The sequence below is a fragment of the Bemisia tabaci genome, unplaced genomic scaffold (genome assembly GCF_918797505.1).
Source record: "Bemisia tabaci unplaced genomic scaffold, PGI_BMITA_v3".
NCBI lineage: Eukaryota > Metazoa > Arthropoda > Insecta > Hemiptera > Aleyrodidae > Bemisia > Bemisia tabaci.
In genome coordinates, this window is record NW_027311827.1 from 1 (window position 1) to 19,545 (window position 19,545).

The following is a 19,545-nucleotide window of genomic DNA, read 5'->3' on the forward strand; positions in this document are numbered from 1 at the left end:
TCACGCGTATCGCCTCGACTTGATGGCAGGAGATCACGACTGCCGCCGACATACCACCCCAGAACGTGTGGATTTACACATTTTCTCATCATCGACGGAGAGATGAAATACATCCATACCACAATTTGCAACTATTTCACTGCCTATTTTGAACACGTAGAAGAACACGAACACTTAAAATCTGCCGTAATTTTCCCGAGGTATGACAAAAAGCATTATTTGAATGTGCTGCTAGCGAGCTGATAATAACAGTGATTGTTAAATTTGAATTTTTGATTTCAGTCTAATGTCTAAAGTCTATGCTTTAATTAAAAAGGGGGAAAAGAAGTATAGGAACCCTGGAACAAACAAAACCAGACCCGAAATTTTATAAACCTGCACGTAAATGGGCCCGAAGAGGTAATAAGGCACCGTAACGTACTAAGTGACAATCACTGTTATTATCAGCTCGCTAGCAGCACATTCAAATAATGTATTTTGTCTTCTCTCAGAAAAATCACGGCAGATTTTAAAGTGTTCATATTCGTTTACTCATTCAAAATAGGCAGTGAAAAAGTTGCAACGTCGCAAATTGAGGCATGGACGTTCTTTTATCTCACTTTTGGTGATGAGAAAATGTGTAACTGCGCACGCGTTAGGGTGTAATCTCAGCGGCAATCGTGATCTTCCGCCATTAAGTCAAGTCGATACTTTTGAAGGCGCTCTGAGCAACTATACCACCTCGGAAGTATTGCACAGTATCAGACGGAATTGAAGGCGCACTAACGTATGTAAATTCACTGGCATCCGTAGAGTCCTGTAGATCGTACGATAAGCGACTCCTGTTGGATGTGGAATAAAAAAAGAATTACATGAATAATTTAAAAAAACAAACAGATTCATTTCATAACGGTTGAAGAGCGAGCCGATTAGTTAATGCTTTGAATAGCTGACAAAATTTGGAAGAAAATGGTATATAAATATGCTAGGATTGCTCAAAAATTGAAGAACATCGGATCTCGGAACTTTGGAACGCTTCGGAACTTGGCTGACCGCGGCGAGCCGGATCGCGCGTTGACGGGTGCGCCGCGAAAATGTGAATGGGCGCGATGTTCACGATGCTGTATCTTCCTCAGTTTTTAAGCAAATGTAGCATATGTATACACCATTTTCTTCCAAATTATGTCAGCTATTCAAAACATAAACTAAATCCGGGACTTTCTCTCATGCGTAGCCGCTACATCAAAAAAACCGCAAAAAAGGCCTATTTACGCCATTTTTTCAAAATGGTGGAAAATGCTCACCAGTTACGCGGTAGGAAACTTCAGATTCGGATTTAGCGACCCAAAAAACATATAGTAAGCCAAAAAAATCGCTGTGTACCCGAAATTCCAGGTAGCCTCATTTTTAGCTACCAGGCGCCTGGACTATAATATTGAAGTAGCGTCCCGGTGTGGTTTTTCGGCTTTCACGTGCCACTACTGCAGTTTCGACCGTGAAGGCCGGAGTGTAAGGGCGCTAAAGCCGGGATTGTACTTCGCAAAAAGATAATTTTTGCAGAATCATTAAAAATTAAGAAGCAGGAATATTTTGAGTAAATAAGTAAAGGAACTAAAATCTACAATATAATGCAAAACAATTTGGAAAATCTCGTCATGTAAATACAGAAGATTCGCAAACGCCTTCAATTGAAGCGTGATACCTCACGCGTTCCGGAGTGTTCAAATAGTTGTATTCCTGCGCCTTAACAAGGCGATAGAAGTTTAATATTGAGGCAACGTCCCCGCGTTGTTTTTCGGTTTTCCTGTGCCGCTACTGTAGTTTCGACTTTTAAGGCCGTGGTATAAGGGCGCTAAAGCCAGGTTTGTATTTCGCAAGTGGAGAGCCAAGTTCCGAAGCGTTCCAAAGTTCCGAGATCCGAGGTTCCTCAATTTTTGAGCAATCCTAGCATATTTATAAACCATTTCCTTTCAAATTTTGTCAGCTATTCAAAGCATTAACTAAATCCGGGACTTTTTCTCATGCGTAGCCGCTATATCAAAAACACCGCCAAAAAGGCCTTTTTATGCCATTTTTTCAAAATGGCGGAAAATGCTCACCAGATACGCGGCAGGAAACTTCAGATTCGGATTCAGCGACCCAAAAAATATAAAGTAAGCCAAAAAAATCGCTGTGTACCCAAAATTCCAGGTAGACTTACCAGGCACCTGGACTATTTAGACAATAGACGTAAATGAAACATTCAAATTGAACAATCGAACTGTCATTATCAGTTCGTTAGCAGCACATTCAAATAATATATTTTATTGTATCTTGGAAAAATCATGGCAGATTTGAAAGTGTTCATATTCGTTTACTGGTTCAAAATAGGCAGTGAAAAAGTTGCAACGTCGCAAATTGAGGTATGGATATTTTTTATTTCACCGTCGGTGATGAGAAAATGTGTAACTAGGTACGCACGCGTTTGAGTGTAATATCGGCGGCAATCGTGGTCTTCTGCCGTCAAGTCGAGTCGATACTCTTGAAGGCGCTCTGAGCAACTATATCACCTCGGAAGTATTGCACAGTATCAGACGAGATTGAAGGCGCACTAACGTAGGCAACTTGACTGATGGCGTTTATCGTGCGGTATGCGACTCCTGTTCGATCGATTTTCTTGATCCTAACTTTTCGACGACCAGTCCGCCCCTGCTCAATTTTTCAAAATTTCACTTGGTTTGCTCTCGTCAAATCTGCCATGCTGAGGAAGAACGCCATACAAGCATCCAGGCGTTGCCATATTTCCTCCAATTAAAAACTTTACTGAAAAAATCCCAAATATTTTGCCTCCAATTTTTTAGACAATTTTGTCAGCAATTTGATCTAAAATATCTAAAAATTTCAAGGAAAACTATGAATAACATTCTTAAAAAATACACGCTTTCCTTGAATTAATTTGGCAACTTTCGAATGTTCATACGGCGTTTTTCCGTAGCACGGCAGAAATGCTATCCAATCACAGCTCTCGCTCACTGTGAAAGAGGCTTCAGATGAAGAAATACAAGGGAATCAGTCAGAAAGAAAAACCACTGAAATACATCAACCAAGATAACCTTTTCGTTCATCTCAAATAGAATGCCATGCGACACTCTTAACCAATTGGACCGCGTTTAGCAGGAAGGAACCAAGCCACATCAGCTATTGCTGAATTTGCCTGGGGAATTAAATTTTGTACAAGAGAAGATTTGTGCGGATTCCTATGAAAATTATGAGTAATTTGCTTTGTACTCTACAAAAAATTTACTGAAATCTACATAAAAATACGCACAACCGGTTTCATGTAAAAAAAAATAAATGGTGCAGTTAAATTTAGCAATAGCTAATGTGGCTTGGTTCCTTTCTGCTTTACGCGGTCCAATTAACCCTTAGATGCCCAAGCCAAGCCGGGTCAAATTAACCCGATGCTTGCTAAAAACACGTGCCCAGTGAGATTTATAGGGTCGATACAAAGGAGCTTCAGATGTAGGTCTATAAATACATCCTAAAAAAAGAATCAGACATCAAATATAAGATACGAAAAAATCACAACCGAGGATGGGAGAGACGTATTTTGGCCTCGTTTCGTAACTTTTCTCCCGACTTTGAGCGACACCTAATAGAGCGGAGCATTGAGAGTTCACGCCTCGCGCTATAGAGCCTTCAATTTTGGAGATGCAACACGGACATCCATTAAGCACGAATAGTTGTATCTCTACGCCGTGACCGACGCGCGTCTTTTCCCCTGTGCTCTTGTCATATTGTGTTTATTTTCGTTTGTCTTAGTTGGTAGTAATTTTGTAGTGGTGCTCCAAGGGCTACGCGAGCAACACGGTCAAAGATAGGAGAATCGTATTCGGGCCTCGTTTTTAACTTTCCTTCCAAATCAGGACGATATACCTCATCGACAGCAAAGAGCGGAGCATTGCGAGTTCACGCTTCACGCCTTGCGCCATCGCGCCTTCAATTTTGGAGATGCAACACGGACAATCGGACATCCATCGGGCACGAATAGTTGTATCTCTGCGCCGTTACCAACGTGCGTTGAGGTGTCTCTCATTTATGAAATTTGAGATAAGTGAAGGTCAAGTTTGCTCCAAATATGCTATGATGTGTCCATATCTTTACTCATTTAGCGATAAAAAAGAAAAGAAAAATTGTTTAAAGGTCTCTCGAGCCTTCTAAAGAGCACACGTCAGAAATTGTTATTTTGGATAGAGTTGTGTCTTGTTAGTGATTTTTTATTTTTTTAAAAAATGTTTTTGTTTTGTTTTGACAACCACCCATAGAAATCCAAAACCGGGCCAGATTAACCCCACGGTGAAAATACCAGACCACTTCCTCGGTCTCTGACATCGCAGACTATCCCGTCATAGTTTATTTTTAAAATGGAAAACTGCTCAAAATCAATTCATGAGAACTTCCGTGATTTTTCTTTTCTGCGCGAACAACTGTAAATTGTTTGAGGAATGATACTGATTGTTCTTCGTAATTTGGCAAGAAAATTGGCAAGGCCATTAAATTAAATTCAAATATGAGCGAAAAAAAGAATATTTGAAGCACTAAATTAAAAAATGTTTCTATTTTAAGAAAGAATATAGTTGAAAAGAGAATTTGCGAGAAATACAAGTAAAAAAATTAACATCGAGGTCATTACTTAAATGGTAATTAAAATATAATACATTTTGAAGAAAGCAGGAAATAAAAAGGAAAACAATGCTCAAAAGTCAGATAAAAACATAAATTACAAAATATTTCAAATCCAAATCATATACAGGGTGTCCCAGACTCTCCGTAAAAGTCTTTTTTCTCAGTTATTTCAGGTCGGATGAAGTCGTGGAGACCGCGAGGTCGAATAGGAAATCGACTCCGAAGAATCTAAATTTCACGGCCTCGCAGCCCCCTCCCCCTCCCCCGGCTCCTCTTAAAAGTAAAAGAGATGTCGTGATTTTTAAAGGTAGGGTTCCCGGCAAAATTTTGAAATTATTGCATCTAATTCAGAAAGCATGGGAAATTTTACCCAAAATTGATACCATGCACAAAGATTAATCCAACCACAAGGAATTCGAATTCGATAGCCCCGGAGCCCTCCAAATATCAATTGCTGATCGATCCAGAGGGGCTCTGAACTTGGAAAATTTAAAAAATCACGGACCCCGTGTACCTATTTTTATTTGTTTGTTTTCTCCAAACGAAACTGGGACTAGATCGTGCTGCGCGAGTTTCGCGGTTAAAATTTGAACACAGATTGATGTTTCATGAACCAACCGTCAGATCGCAGCAGCTGTAAGAAAAGAATGGAAAGCGCAAGAGGAGGGAAGAGAAGAAATGTAAATACTAGCAGCTGATTGGCCTGGAAATTCCTTCTCCTCCTTTCCAGTACTTTTGTGGCAAAGCAAAGTTGTGATGAAGAAGAATGAAGATGAAGTAAAAATGGCGATACTGCTATCAGTGTACCATGTCAGCGATTAATTTTTAGAATAAAAGTTTTTCCCGTTGATTTCGTTCTTGGTGTTTGTGGCGTAACAAATTGTGTTAACCTACCGTTTATGACTCTTCAAGTATGCGTAACCATGTCTGTTTCGAACAAATCCTTCACCCCAAATTGGTCTTCGTTCTGAGAGGAAAAAGTCTTTGAGAATTCCTGTCATTTTCTTGGTTCTCAATCCAGGTATGATTGTATTACATTTGCATCTTTTTAACGCACTTGTACATTATCTTCTTGGATGTTCTGCCTGCTTTTTCGTCTATCCTTGTACTCGTTTCTTATGTTTTATTAAGGAGCTCTTCTTTCCCAGGTTAGAGACCTATATTTTTTAATTAAGGAACGAATCCTGTAAACTTACTTATCACCAGCCAGGTGTTCCCTGGGATTTCCCCATACCACTCGCAGTTTATGATCTTATGATCTACCACTAAGCCAATCTACTCATATCAGGCCTCTCTACGCACTTAACTCATACTCAGACTCGCCTATTGCCAGTCCAAAATTGATGCGCTGTGGAGTAAAATCACAATTGCTGTAGGAGTGGAACGGGCTCTTTGTACATCAAGTCCAAAGTCAGATCTTGCTTACATAAACATTTAATGGTAATGAGGCCATCCTAATGTTCAAGTTCTTGCGTGGAGCTGATCCCAAATCAATCCTAAATGTTTTTAGTTTCTGCAGCTGATGAGTGTACATAAGAATGTAGTTGTTGTGGGTACAAATCTCTCCACCAAATCGCCCAACTGTCTCATACCACCCGGGGTGACCCGAATTTTGCCTTGTTGTTTGATAAATGCTTCCAAGCGTGGATCGAATGCGGTAATTTTATAATTGATTTGGGGATCAGCCTCTTGAACTGAATCAGTTCCAATATGTATCCCAGAATACCTTCTTAAGCTCTTCCTAGTTGTAGGTATCCTTTACCGTCAATGTTGGAAGTGTAGTGAATTTGACATTGGGTGTCCAATGTGTTTCAATACAACTGAGTCATTTTCATAGTGTTTCTGGGCCCCCTGCAACACCCAATTGAACGTATTTCTATCCAACGGAACTATGTGCATTAAGACATGAGCCCTGAGACCCACAAGAATATGTGCATAACAGAGCTCACATTATAATGCCCATAGTTCCGTTAAATTGAAATATGTCCAATTGCAAGTTGTGCCCACCCAACCAGAGGTCGTTTCGCAAATTAAATGGTACCTTACTGTTTTATTTTGGACTTGAGCAATTCAAGGTTTAGCTGGATGCTCCTTACGTTTCTTTCAGGAGGAACCTAGTCTTGAACTTCCTCAGATTATCTATCATCTGCTATTTTTCAAACATGACCATACCAGATGAGCTTCTTGGTCATAATCTTATTAATAATGATCAGCTCGGCAACTCTATATCTGCACTCTTTTATTTCCTGAGTGAGCCTCTCAAGATTCCCACTAATCTTTGCAAGGATCCCTCCCGGTAGTTTTAAGAATCCTCTAGGTGTAGATTTTCATCGGTTATACTTCACTGCCTCAAGTCAGAATTTTATGTGACCACTCCTTGTTATGCCTTTTAGGGGATCTTCCATGACTCCTAGGAGCCTGTTTAATGAAAGCAATCCTACCCTTTTGCCATACCCTAGCCTTGCTCAATTTGAATATTAATTTTTTTCTTCTGATTAATCTTGTCTCATTGTTTTACAGCAGCCACGATGGCAGAAAAAGCAACTGCAGCCATTGACGATATACCCGTTTCTCCAGAGGCCGTAAAGACGGAGGAGTCTGGAAGAGATGGGGCCTCATCTGCAGAACGCCCCAGCTCACCAGAACCTAATTGTGCTATATGTCTATCCGGTCCCAAGAACAAATCTTTCACTGACAGCTGTTGTCACCAATTCTGTTTTACATGTCTTCTCGAGTGGTCCAAAGTACGTATGAATATCTCAATTCTCTTTTACTTCCTATGTAAAGTTGGAGCCTCCATCCAGTTCTCAAGTCCTAATTTCATCACATAGTTTTACAAACCATTTAGTGAACAATCCTAATTCTTAGGAGCAAAACACAATATATTTTGACAATGGAACATGAAATATAATGGGCGCAAGAGGTATAAAAGCAGCTTAAAGAATTGCTCAGCTCAGTTTATTTTTAGATACCAAACCGTGATTTTTCGGGGGGTTTTTTTTAATGCTTGGTGGTTGGTGAAGTTACATTGGTTGTTTAAAAAATGATAGCTACAAATTTCTTTTTCAAATTTTTTGTTCCTCTCGTTCAGATGATAGGTAGGTACAACCAGATTTGCTCAACTCATGTGTACTGATAACAGATGCAGCCCAACATGTGAGATGAAGCCTCCTACTTGCGAGGCTAGCCAAACTCAGATTAGAGACTTAGATATTAGTGAAAGGCAGACTCCATATTCAAGAGAGCAGACCTTTGATATTGAATTGAGGAAAATGATTCTATTAAAAGAATAAAGCGAAAACTTGCAGTAGCCTTTGCACTTAAGGAACACCTCATTTTTAAGATCTTTCTCAAGGAAAAGTGAAAGAAGACTCGAGCTACGTCAGCTTTTGCCTGATAAAATTGGCCCCCTATTAAGCTTTGGCCTGGCTAGTTTCTAGTGAGGAATCCGTGAGTTTCTTAGTAAGCCAAGAGTTATTCTCTTTATGGCATCATATTGTGCAACCAATATTTTCCATTTTTTGTGCCATTTTTAGTTTTTTTGGTAAAGCGCTGCTTAACTTTTGAGAATCTCGGTTGAGTAGGGGTTCTTTGCCCACACTGAACTATATCTAACCGAGACTATCTAAAGTAAATCAGTGCTTTACCGAAAGATCTAAAAAATGGCAAGCTTAAGAAGAGTGAAAAATATCAGTCCTGTGAGTTTTTAATTCCAGTCTGATGCAAGTCATAAGAACGTTCATTTCCTGATTATAGAAATTCTGAAATGCTCTTAAAATTTTCTCTAAACCAAACTTTCAAGTTTCTTTTCATTTTAAATATAAAGTAAAAGCTGCCACTCATGATAAACCTGACACTTAAGTTACAAACACATGCACAGCTTAGCTCATTAACAGTTCTAATCCAAAATGAGTCTAAACATCTAATGATCTGTAAACTAATTCTCTTACCAACTCCTTTTTGAATATTTTTTCTAGGTGAAGGCAGAGTGTCCATTATGTAAACAGGTTTTCAGTTTCATTATCCACAACATCAGGTCGATGGATGACTATGATAAATATCTGGTCCAGTCAAATCCACCACCCGACCATTTACCCTTCATTCCGATGCCGAATCCTCGGTTTCCGATGCCTTCAGATATATTCGGCGATGGATATGCCACGATTGACCAATCGGAACGTTTTCGCTACAGGTAGGTCTTATTAAAATTTCTCTGTGGTATGATGTGGCTGTTGAGAAAGGTAAAGACTTGAAAGATTTTGGCTGTTTAAAACCTCAAACAGATTTATTTTTTGCTGATGGGACTGTCACCATACTGTGTAGTACAATTAGCACTGATGAATGAATCTTGAAATTGCCCTTGAAATTTTTCACTTGAAATTTCAAAAAGTTTCTGTCATTATGTGAAAAATAGCCTGAAATTTCAAATTATTAAAATTTTACATGAAAATTGCATGAAGTTTCATCCTTGAATTTTCAAAATCTTATTTTTCATGAAATTTTCAATCTCAGAAATGAATCTACTGAGAAATTGATTCCTCTTTAATTTAGTAGTTACCCCTCTGGAATCCTTACATACTCAGGAGAGCCATGATGGCCGTTTTTATGACTTTTAGGTTCTCATCTTCAGTGGAGAAAAACTAAAACGTCCTATTAGACCTCCTGACTAAAATTATGTAGACATAGAAAGGCACCACTCATTGACTTATTTGAAATCTCAAAAATTGACCCTCCGGTCTTTTAAAAATGATTACCATCTTGGATTTGGGGCATCCAATTTGACCAGGGGGCATACTTTATTTCATATCTAAAATCTACAACTAAAATGCTGAGGGAATTTTATCTTGCATGGCACCATGTGCAGATTTTGAAACTCCGAAATACCGGATTCGCAGCCCAGGGTATCTACAAGTTCGGAATTTCTGGAAAGTCCGGAAATAGTACTGATTTTTTAAAGCCGGTCCAGAAGTACTGAAAAAGTGCGGAAATTCCCCACCAAAGTCCGAAATTTTTAATTTTTGTCACATTTGAGCTAGAAATTAAAATTTTTGAAATTTTTCGAATTTTGTCAAATACTTGGAGGTACTGAAAAAGTACTGAATTTTTCAGTTGAGAAGGTAGTAAATTTCTTGGGAATGTACTGAAAAAGTACTGTTAAAGTACTGATTTTCGGCCAGCCTGTTTCAGTAGACACCCTAGCAGCCATATCATAACTATTAGGCATATAAAGAGGATACCAGGGTCAAACCTTGGTGAAATTTTTATATGATGTACAGGAGGACTGTTTCATTCTTTTTTTTCTTTTTCTTTTTTTTTCCAGAACAACCATGGTCAACTCTCTCCCTTCTTCGCATCCTTTTCATGAAAACGTACAACAACTTATCGATGCCCTTCATAACCACCAAACTCGGGATGCCCTTCGTACCGCGGTTCAACAGAGCTATAATCCAAACAATTATGTGCTACCAACAACTAGATCGTCCAGGAGACGCAACGCTTTGTCTGGCACCAGTGATTTTAGAAGGAATATTTATAGACAGAATCTTTGGGTGCGCCCACAACCTGATGTGACTGGCCGTTTCAGAGAATCTACTCCTGAGTTTTACAGGTATATCATAATGAATGTTTGCCTTTGGGTCTCTCTAATTTAGCTAAGAAATGATAAAAAGTGAGATTGAAGGGGTATTTACTGGTAAATTTTGATCAAAGCAATCCCAAAAATGGAGGTCTCAAATAATTTCTCTCCTTTCCTGAGCATATTCATTTTCATGCACTTGATGGTGCCACCATCAGTCTTCTGAAGCATGAGGGTTGCAGATAGTTTAATCTTCCCATTCTTCAAACTGGCCCTCCCATTTTATAAACCGCCTTTTTTCCCAAATTTTTCGAAGCTCTGAGGTTTTTTTTCTTTGTTCACAAGTTGCTGCAAATTTTACTGTGTTTCTAAACATAATTTCACTGAGGTTTTTGGAAGAAATAGTCGATTTTAACACAATCACGAGTTGGCTCCCCTAGTTTCTACAGCCTTTCCATTTTTTTATGCAATTAGCCTTACCATCATGATCTGGTAATCGGAAAGTTTTATGCACCCCTAAAAAAAATGTGGTAAATGTGGTTGCTGAAAATCAAGTATGCTAGAATTTTTCTTTTACTAATGAATTTTCCTCTCTGAGTATGCGCTATGTTTTATCAAATTCATATCACGTCTTTCTGTTCAGCTATATTTGCAGCAACAGCTAAATGCTAAAATACTGTGCCATCATTGGCTGTAACAATAGGGCTGTTGCACATTTTTTTTAAAATTCATTTTTGTAAAGTACATAAAAAATAAAGGAACAGATTTTGTGATCTCACAAGGATCATTGACCGCCATGTACATTTCACCTGCGATTGTTTATGTACATTCTGGTCGTACAGATACATCAGATACATCGTATGATACATCAGATTCTCGGTGGTGAAACCATGGGTATTACCCATTCTGCCGTGCTAAGGAAAACCCCGCATGAGCCGTCAGGCGTTGCCAAATTTCCTCCAGCAAATCACTTATTTTGAGGAAAATTTTTGAATACTTTTCTGCCAATTTCTCAGATAATTTTGTTTGTAATTTGATCTAACGTGATTGAAAATTTCAAGGAAAAATATTTATAATTTTCCTCCAAAATATAAAATTTTATCGAACAAAATTTAGCAGCTCTGGAATTTTCATACGGCATTCTTCCTTAGCTCGGCAGTATTATGGTTTTATAAGGAGAAAGCCAATGAGAGACGTTCTTCTCATCACCACAACTGTAAGCTCCTTTTTGCCCGTCAAAAAAGCTGTTTGAGCTTTTTAAAGTTCAGAAACGTGTTTCTCGCTAAAATTGACATTTTTATCAAGCAATTCCAGGATCATGCAACAGTCCCTTTATATTCCCACATTCATGAGAGTCAGGGAATTCTTTATCCCGGAGTGTTGCAAATGAAATCGCATTGCATTAATGAATAGTTACAGACATGGTCTTTATTTTATTTTCAACTCAGGGGAGTTTGGAATATGAAAGACTTTTTTTTTTGCAATAGGAAAATCAAGAAGTTAGAGTTTTTTAGCATAAGCTGGTCAGTATTTATTTGAATAAGCAAGGGTTGTCAGGAAATTTTGTCACATATAGTCAAGGAGTATTGGAATTTTACTAAATTTGCAACCTTAATTTAAATTTTTGAGCCTGTCTCACATTTTTTTCTTTCAATTTCAGGTTGAATGAAGCAGCAACTCATCGTTTAGTGCCGTGGTTAAACCGTGAGCTGAATGTCCTGGTACCAAACGCAGAGCAGTCAGCAAGAGTATTGGACTTGATTTTGCGTGAGATCAGGCGACATTCAATTCGTAGTACCGAATTTAATCGTATGCTCACGCCATTTATCGGTTCTCACACGCGCCATTTTCTCCACGAATTTTACTCTTTCGCCATCTCTACGTTTGACATGATCGGCTATGATTTGCAGGCTCAATATGTCTCCTACCCTGAACTTGGTCATGATCCGGATGTCGGATTAGAAATATCCTCTGACAACGACAGTGACGTACAGGTGAGAAAATAATAAATATAATATCCTTGAAACTTGTGCAAGATAAAAAATAGAGCACTAAAAATTCTTGAATAAGAATAAAGACCAAGCAAAATGCGTCGTAAATTTGAGGGAACGACTAGGAAACTGAATATAAAATATAGCAATGAACCAGAGTCCATAACATATCTATAAATTACAGTTTTCCCAAATATTAGAGAGAATCAAATCATGCACCGAGTTCAGTTTTTACAATTAAGAAGATAGATCTTGAAATAAACAAATCAATTGCTCCTAGGACACCACAACAAGTCATTGTCAGTGAGTAATGGATACATTGAAAACAGGGAAAAACACAGGACTGGCATGTGAAATGTTTTGCCACACTTACTCCGTTTTTAAAATAGAGATACCTACTAGTAAGACAACAAACTTCTTCAGTTTTCCCTTGATCGAGCGGTTTTCATATTAATTCTTGCTCATGTTCAGAGGCAAATAAAGTAAAAGCTCGATCAAAAGACCTTCATCTAAACAACTTTTTTTGTTACCCCTGTCTCGAAGCTGCTTCAGTAACAATTTGTTTTGGGAATATGTAGTAACCAACCTGGATTCAATCAACGAAAATTTTGTTGGCCGATGATTGAGAAAACTACTCTTTTTTGGAAATTTAGAAAACATTCCAAATTGGTTTCTGTCATGATTATGTTAGGAATTGAATGCTGTACTGTCAAGCGCATTAAATCCAGCTGTCAGCAACGTGCTAAAGCAAAAAGGGAGATACATACCTGAAGCTGCAAGGCGCAGCTGCCTAGGGGTTGTCTTTTCTGTCTTTCACACATGCTTACACATTTCCATATCTTCAAAAATCAAACAGTTTTTTTGTTATTATTGTCTTTGTCAAAAGTTGTGTGCATTTAGCTCCCCACCCAACACAGAGATTTATATCTTTATAATGGAGAATTTGCAGGTGCCTGAAATGTGATAAATTTAGTGTTAAATTGAACTGAACACAAGGATATCCTTGGTTCATTAATCAAACAATTATTGGAGGAGATATGACAAAATAACCAGATTTGCTAAAAACATGAGTTTGAATGGGAAATACTGCCAGAGGATGTCACCAGGAGGTACATTTTCTCACTTTTCAATCTATTTTTTTTATTATTTTTAATTTCAGAAAAATTTGTGAAATCAGCTCTGTAAGCATTCTCAGATGAAGCGATAAAAAATTCTCGTGCAAATTCTCCACTCTGTACATCAGTGTATTTTTCGTGCCATCAAGAGAGGCCATTCAGAGGAAGAGCGTCCTTCCTTTTCTATAATTTTAGAAATCTTTCCAGAATTTTGCTGCGAATAATCAGTACCTCTTTCTAGTAGTATTATTCATATTTTAAAATCATCAGAAAGTTGTGACGCATGTAATAAATAAAGAAATAAAAAATACTTTTTCTTGCAGATCGTGGAAATGCCAAGCCAGCCAAGAAATGAGGATGGTAATGCTAGTAGCTTCTTGAACCAAAGCTCTACGGTCGTCGATGATGGAAACGATTCGGATTGCATCGTTGTGGAGGAGGTCAACGCAGCTAACCGCCCAATTGAACTGATCGACGTTCTTAGCGATGGAGAGAGTGAAGCCGATGGCACTGTTGAATCCCTACCAAACCCCGAATCAATTACTGTTAATGTCAGCAGCCTATCGAGTGATGATGGCTTCCTCTTTATCGATGAATTCCCTCAAGTTAAAAACACAACTATCCCAAAATTAAAGTTGCGTGATCTACGGGAATTACAGGACAATCCCTTTCTACCATCAACATCAAGAGAGCACACTCGCAGCATTCCTAAGAAGTCTCGTGTCAGGAAATCCCGGGTCAGGAGCCTAAGCTTAGATACATCCTCATTTCACTCGGATAGTAGCGAAGAATGGCGCCCAGCTGGAAATAAAATGAAAAGGAAGAAGAAGAAGAAGAAAACCAAATCATGCTGCTGTGAGAAGCTTAAGAAGCATTGGAAGAAAGAGTGTCTGTCGACATTCAACAGTAACAGTGATTCGGATACCGCATCAAACTTAATTAGCGATTCAGATTCGGGTAGTGTCCAGCACCGAAGATGCCATCCGAAGTTAGTTCAGAATAGCATCCGCTGTAAGTCCGGTAGCAACCCAAAACGGAAGTCTACAATCAAAAAGAAATCCAAGCAACGGTTGAGCTGTGATCAAGATTTTCCCGCATCGTTTGTCAACTCGGACGTGTCCCTCTCAGATAGTAGTTGTTATTCTGGAGATGAAAATGAGTGTCCGCCAAGGCAACTCAGGAACAAATCTAAAAAATCTACTGCCAATAGTGAGAAAAAATGTGGAAAGAGTTCAAAACGGAAGACTGCATCGCTTCGAAATTCTGGTAAAAATAAAAGTAGGAAACACTCAAAAGTACAAGGCAGTTATGAAACGTCGTCACTGTTCCTGAGTAGCGAGTCCTGTAACGACTATGAGCCCACATCACCCATCAGTAGCACAGAATCAGAAGAGTGGATTCCTGCACAGCGCAAAAGCACGTGTTCGCGAAGCACTTCACTTGAGTCGGAAGGAAAATCTAAGAAGAAAAAGAGCAAATCCTCGGGTAAAAAAACTCATCAGGTCCGAAAATCAGTTATTACCCCGCTAAATTCAGTGATCAATGGCAGTGATATAGATCTAACCCCAAAAAATGACAGAACAGTTTTGATTGATGAGTCGCCTAGTTATTTTGTACCTAAAATTGAATCGTGTTCGTCACTTGCTGCAAATCCAGACAGCGACTTAGAATCGAATCATTCCTCCAGCGGAAGGCCCCGTCTGAAGAGTGTGGTACGAGTTGTGAACCCCGCTAGAAGGAATTCTGATTCTGTACCTCACTATGAGATTGTTTCCTCTTCTTTATGTGAGCCCTGTCCGGGCCCCTCAACCTCTAGGTCCTCTGAAAATTCTCCTGTAGTCTCTATCATCAAATCACTTCTAAAAAAGAAAACCTGAACTAAACACGATAATGTAAGGTGATCTTAATCATTAGTTCCTACAGACATCTTTCCATAGCATTATTATTGCAATTGGATTTTCTGTAAGGTTAATGGAAATCATTGTCATTTTTTAATCTGTCTTTATACTCCGAATGAGACTCGCATGTCTTCTTCAACCCATGTCCTCATACGTGAATAGTCTTCGCAACTTCTAGGTAATAAGCACGCACTTTTGCTTGGTACAAAATTCACCTTCAAAGCTTTTATTATGGTCAGCATTTTATCGTTAATGCCAAAATTTCTTTTTCTCATCGTTTCAATCGTGGTGTGTTACTACCGTAAGACATTTAATTAAATCGTGCTAGTTGAAATCGTACTTTTAAAGGAATGTCTCATTTAAGTAGCTGTGTAGTTTTATTGAAATTGCACAGATGAATGTACCTACTTGCCTTAAGTGTTCAAAATTTACAAATCATTTTGATTCCAATTATTAAAGACTATCAAGAGCCCATTCTTAAAGGGATTGTTTTGAAAATGCAATGTTCATCTGTAAGTGCCCTCAATTAGTAATCGGCAATAGTTAGGGGTCTTCAGTGATTAGTTAATGCTGAACAGTCGTTGCAGAATACATATTTCAACACGCATCCGCTTTGACAAGTAATTAACTGTTTTTGAATGAAAGACTGCCCATGGAATACTTAGAACTTTTAGACTTGCTAAATTTCTAGATTTTTTTATCAATTTTCCCTACAGTCTCACGAGTAAGATAAGATTTTAAGTCGAACTTCATTAGTACCAATCTCAACAAAACTCAGGCACGTTTTTTGGTAGTTTCACACGCATGATCAAGTGGTAAAATGTAGGTGCTCCAGGAGTAACCTTCTTTTTCCTCCTCTCATGCTGGCAAGGAAATACGACAGCTTATAAATTCAGCTCAAAACTACAAACTCAATGACAGTGCCACTTCCCTACATGAGAACTTGTGTTAAATTCCCGAAAAATGCAATTTTTAGACCCAATCTAATAAAAATTGGCTTGTCAAAAGTTTGATTTTAAAAGCTCATCTTACTCAGGAGATTGTAAGGGATATCCTATCATAGAATCTCGAACTTTAGTCGATAGTGAATTTCTCCGTATTCCGTGCAAGGTCCTTTCATTCTGTCCGCAGCACCTGGATCAGAATTACTTGAACATCTCCAAGTTGTCTATTTGAAATTTTCAGTTCTAGCGCAAGAACAGAATTGTATTTAGGTTTCAGTTGCTTGATACTCAATAGTCAGTCCAGTAACATTTGCTGCCCCAGTTATTATTTCACACATAGGTACTAAGATTTTTTCCTATCTCCAATAACAAAGCGTAAATATTTTAATATTTCAAGTAAAATTCAAGGAACTGCAAGGAGTTTCAATACTGATGTAATGCTTCTCATAATTTTTTTTAGATCCTTTCTCATTAGAAATGCAGTGCAGGACAACTTTCCTTCCTGTATTTTTATACTCAATTTTTTAGATCTGATAAGCCAAAAATCTTCATCTTTCCTGTTAAGTGCCATTTTATAAGCTTGACAGTATTGGAGCATTGATATTGATCCCCTTCCTAATCCTCTATGGTATGAATTGGGGTACTAATCTCTGTCGCAGCTTTCGTAACAACAGTCACAAAATTTTGATAATCATTCTTTCAAAAAAAAATACTTAAAAAAATTTGCAACGTCATACCACAAAGGAACAGTTCAATTTTGAGAAAACCAAAAAATGCGTGGTTGCAAATAAGTAGCATCATGCCATAGAGGGTTGAGGGTATTATGTAATTTTTGAACACCCCCTCTCCCTCCGTTTGTCAGTTTTTATCTGTTCTCTCTCTGTTCATGTATCAACAGGTTTAACCTTTATTTTCAGTTTTTACCGTTCGAGCTTTATTTATTGTACATGCTCTCACCCTTAACACAATATCTTCAAAAGATTTGATATGCTTCTCATTACTCATCAGCCTTCCGGGTATCTGCTTTAAAAAAAGATTTTTTTTTTTTCATCACGAGAAATATGTTCTGGTTGAATTTTTTGTTTGTTTGAATTTAACACACATGTTATTATTAGAATGACTTACTTAGGCTTGTTAATTTTTCATATTTTTGCTGAGCAATCAAATTGCATATGCATAGCAGAGGATCTGCTGTGTGGTTCTGTCAAACGCAAAAACATTGAATCACGTAGACCGTGCATCCTGTGTTACGGAAGACGAGACAACTTTTAAAAACCCGCAAGCCCATGAGTGTTAGCACTGACCCGCATCGATGAGCTCAAGTGTCCCAGTTGCACACATCTGCATATGCGTATTAGCGGCTCCAGTGAAGTTTTGTCGTATTGAGGCTTTTTTCTAGGTTAATAATTAGTTCAGAAAAATGAAACATTGCTACATGTTTGGTTGTAAAATTATATGTCCTAAAACTTTTCTTCTTAGGAATTTTGTCTGAAAATGGACTCCAAATGAGATATTCGTGAAAAACCGAGCACAGGAATGAATTCTTCATTGCCTCTCTGCAGTTTTTTCGAGCGATAGGAACTTCTCTGCCCACCCATCATGAGACTCCAAGAGACTTGTCTCGCTCCGCCTGTACTAAACCTAGCCGGGACACACGGTCTACGTGATGCAATGTCTTTTTTCAAGCGTAATAAAATTAGAATCTTACTTTTTGACTGATAATCAAGTAATTTACTTCGACTACATACAATTAAGCTGTTGTGGGTATCATTCAAAGAAAAGAGAAAGGAAATATTAGTTTTTCTACTTTTTTTTTAAATTCAGTATTACCAATGCAAGGGACCAAGGATCATTCGACCGAAAAACAGGCATCAGTAACTCTGAGACTGTTCGTTATCCCGTAATAGACAGAATATGTTCAGTTCTGCCAGCTGATCCAACAACTCTCTTTCTTTATGAAGCTTCTTTTAGCTGGACTCAATTCATATGAACCAGCTGCTGAGAAGAAGTCCTACGTCTTACACGGTGTTTCAGCATTGCAGTGGTCTTCTCGCTCTCCAACAGAGATTAATAAGTTCGAACCCCTTAAAAAGTGTCTAATTATTTTGGCAGAACTTTAAATTAAATTATTCTACATTTCCAACAACTTGAACCAACTTTTGTCTGCAAGGTAGATTGAAATCGCCCTTGCAAATTCCGAAACACTGAATTGGACATCCGACGTTTTCGCACAAGCTGATTCAAATGGAACATTACTGTCTCCTAATTTGTTTTAGGTTCTATCATGAAGTCTTGCTTGGTCTATTTTCATTGGTTTTTGTAACTGGCAGTTTTTTTTTTTCAATAAGGAAAATGCATTGACCTCAGTGCCTCAGCATGAGTCGCCTTCACTCCACATTTTTTGTTCATCAAAAACAGCATAATTTACTCGTTAATATGCAGCTAGAGAACTTCAAACATGTAATTGGTCGAAAATAATTTTGCCACCGTACCATTATCACTTAGTGTTATTTTATGTCTTTCTCTCAGTCTACATTCACATGTGTGCAATCGTCGTACGTAACTTTCCTGCTTGATTTTTTAGTTTATTTCTTTCAACACACTGGCCATCTTCCTTTTCTATTCATTTTATCACTTCAAAACTGTACAGTTAGTTGTAAGAGCCAAAATTTCATGAAACTCCTGAAATTTCCTTCTTTCCGTCATCTCCTGTAATCATAGTAATTGAAAAGACGGTTTAGTGAAACCAATTTTTATTTTTATACTCTGTTTCCTGTGCGTTCAGGACAAACGTAGACGGATATCAGTTTAAAAGGCATCATGTAGATTTTTGTGTATATTGTGTACGTATTCAAGCGCTAGTTGTGTATAAATTGGTATTAGTGACTTGTTAGAATTGTTAATTTTGTTTTCTGTAAAATTATTTTATTAAAATCAATCGTGAATCTGCTTTTTAAACCTGTTTCTTTTTTCCATGAGAAAAAAAGTCCAGCTTAAATATTTTAATTATTTTTATTTTTCCTCCAATTTCAGTGGCCTCTCATATTAAAGTACAGGGTTTCCGGCGGTCTAGAAAACTTGGAACGCCAGGGAATTCTACAAGCAACATTTAGCAGAAATCAGCGTAATGTAAAGGAGAATAAAAATCTGACCAGAAGTTTTGTCCAAAAGTCAGGGAAAATCAGGAAGTTTGAAAATATCGGAGTCAGCGTAAATCAAAAAGACTCCTGACCGGACAGGGAATTAGACTATGAGAAAATTATGGAAACCTAAAATCGATCTCTCTTTGCCTGTTCACTTGGAACCTAACTCTAATTTTGTAAAAAGTCACTCATATACCATAATTGCTCAAGATAAATATAAATAATTTGAAAAAAA

General features: G+C 38.0%; 1 protein-coding gene across 1 annotated transcript; it reads left to right on the forward strand.

The window, feature by feature from the left end:
- Positions 1-5,373: 5,373 nt before the first annotated feature.
- LOC109037957 (uncharacterized) lies at positions 5,374-19,125 on the forward strand. Its single transcript, XM_019052836.2, has 6 exons — positions 5,374-5,665; positions 7,165-7,388; positions 8,622-8,836; positions 9,965-10,252; positions 11,880-12,213; positions 13,649-19,125. Exons 2-6 carry the CDS (start codon positions 7,173-7,175, stop codon positions 15,200-15,202), a joined length of 2,607 nt encoding a protein of 868 aa, XP_018908381.2. The 5' UTR covers positions 5,374-5,665; positions 7,165-7,172; the 3' UTR covers positions 15,203-19,125.
- The last annotated feature ends 420 nt before the right edge of the window (positions 19,126-19,545 follow it).

Excerpts from the sequence above, each read along its gene's own strand:
- LOC109037957 (XM_019052836.2), top strand. The coding sequence starts at position 7,173 with ATGGCAGAAAAAGCAACTGCAGCCATTGACGATATACCCGTTTCTCCA. Across the intron at positions 8,837-9,964 it reads TCGGAACGTTTTCGCTACAG|AACAACCATGGTCAACTCTC; the intron begins GTAGGTCTTATT and ends TTTTTTTTCCAG. Across the intron at positions 12,214-13,648 it reads ACAACGACAGTGACGTACAG|ATCGTGGAAATGCCAAGCCA; the intron begins GTGAGAAAATAA and ends TTTTTCTTGCAG.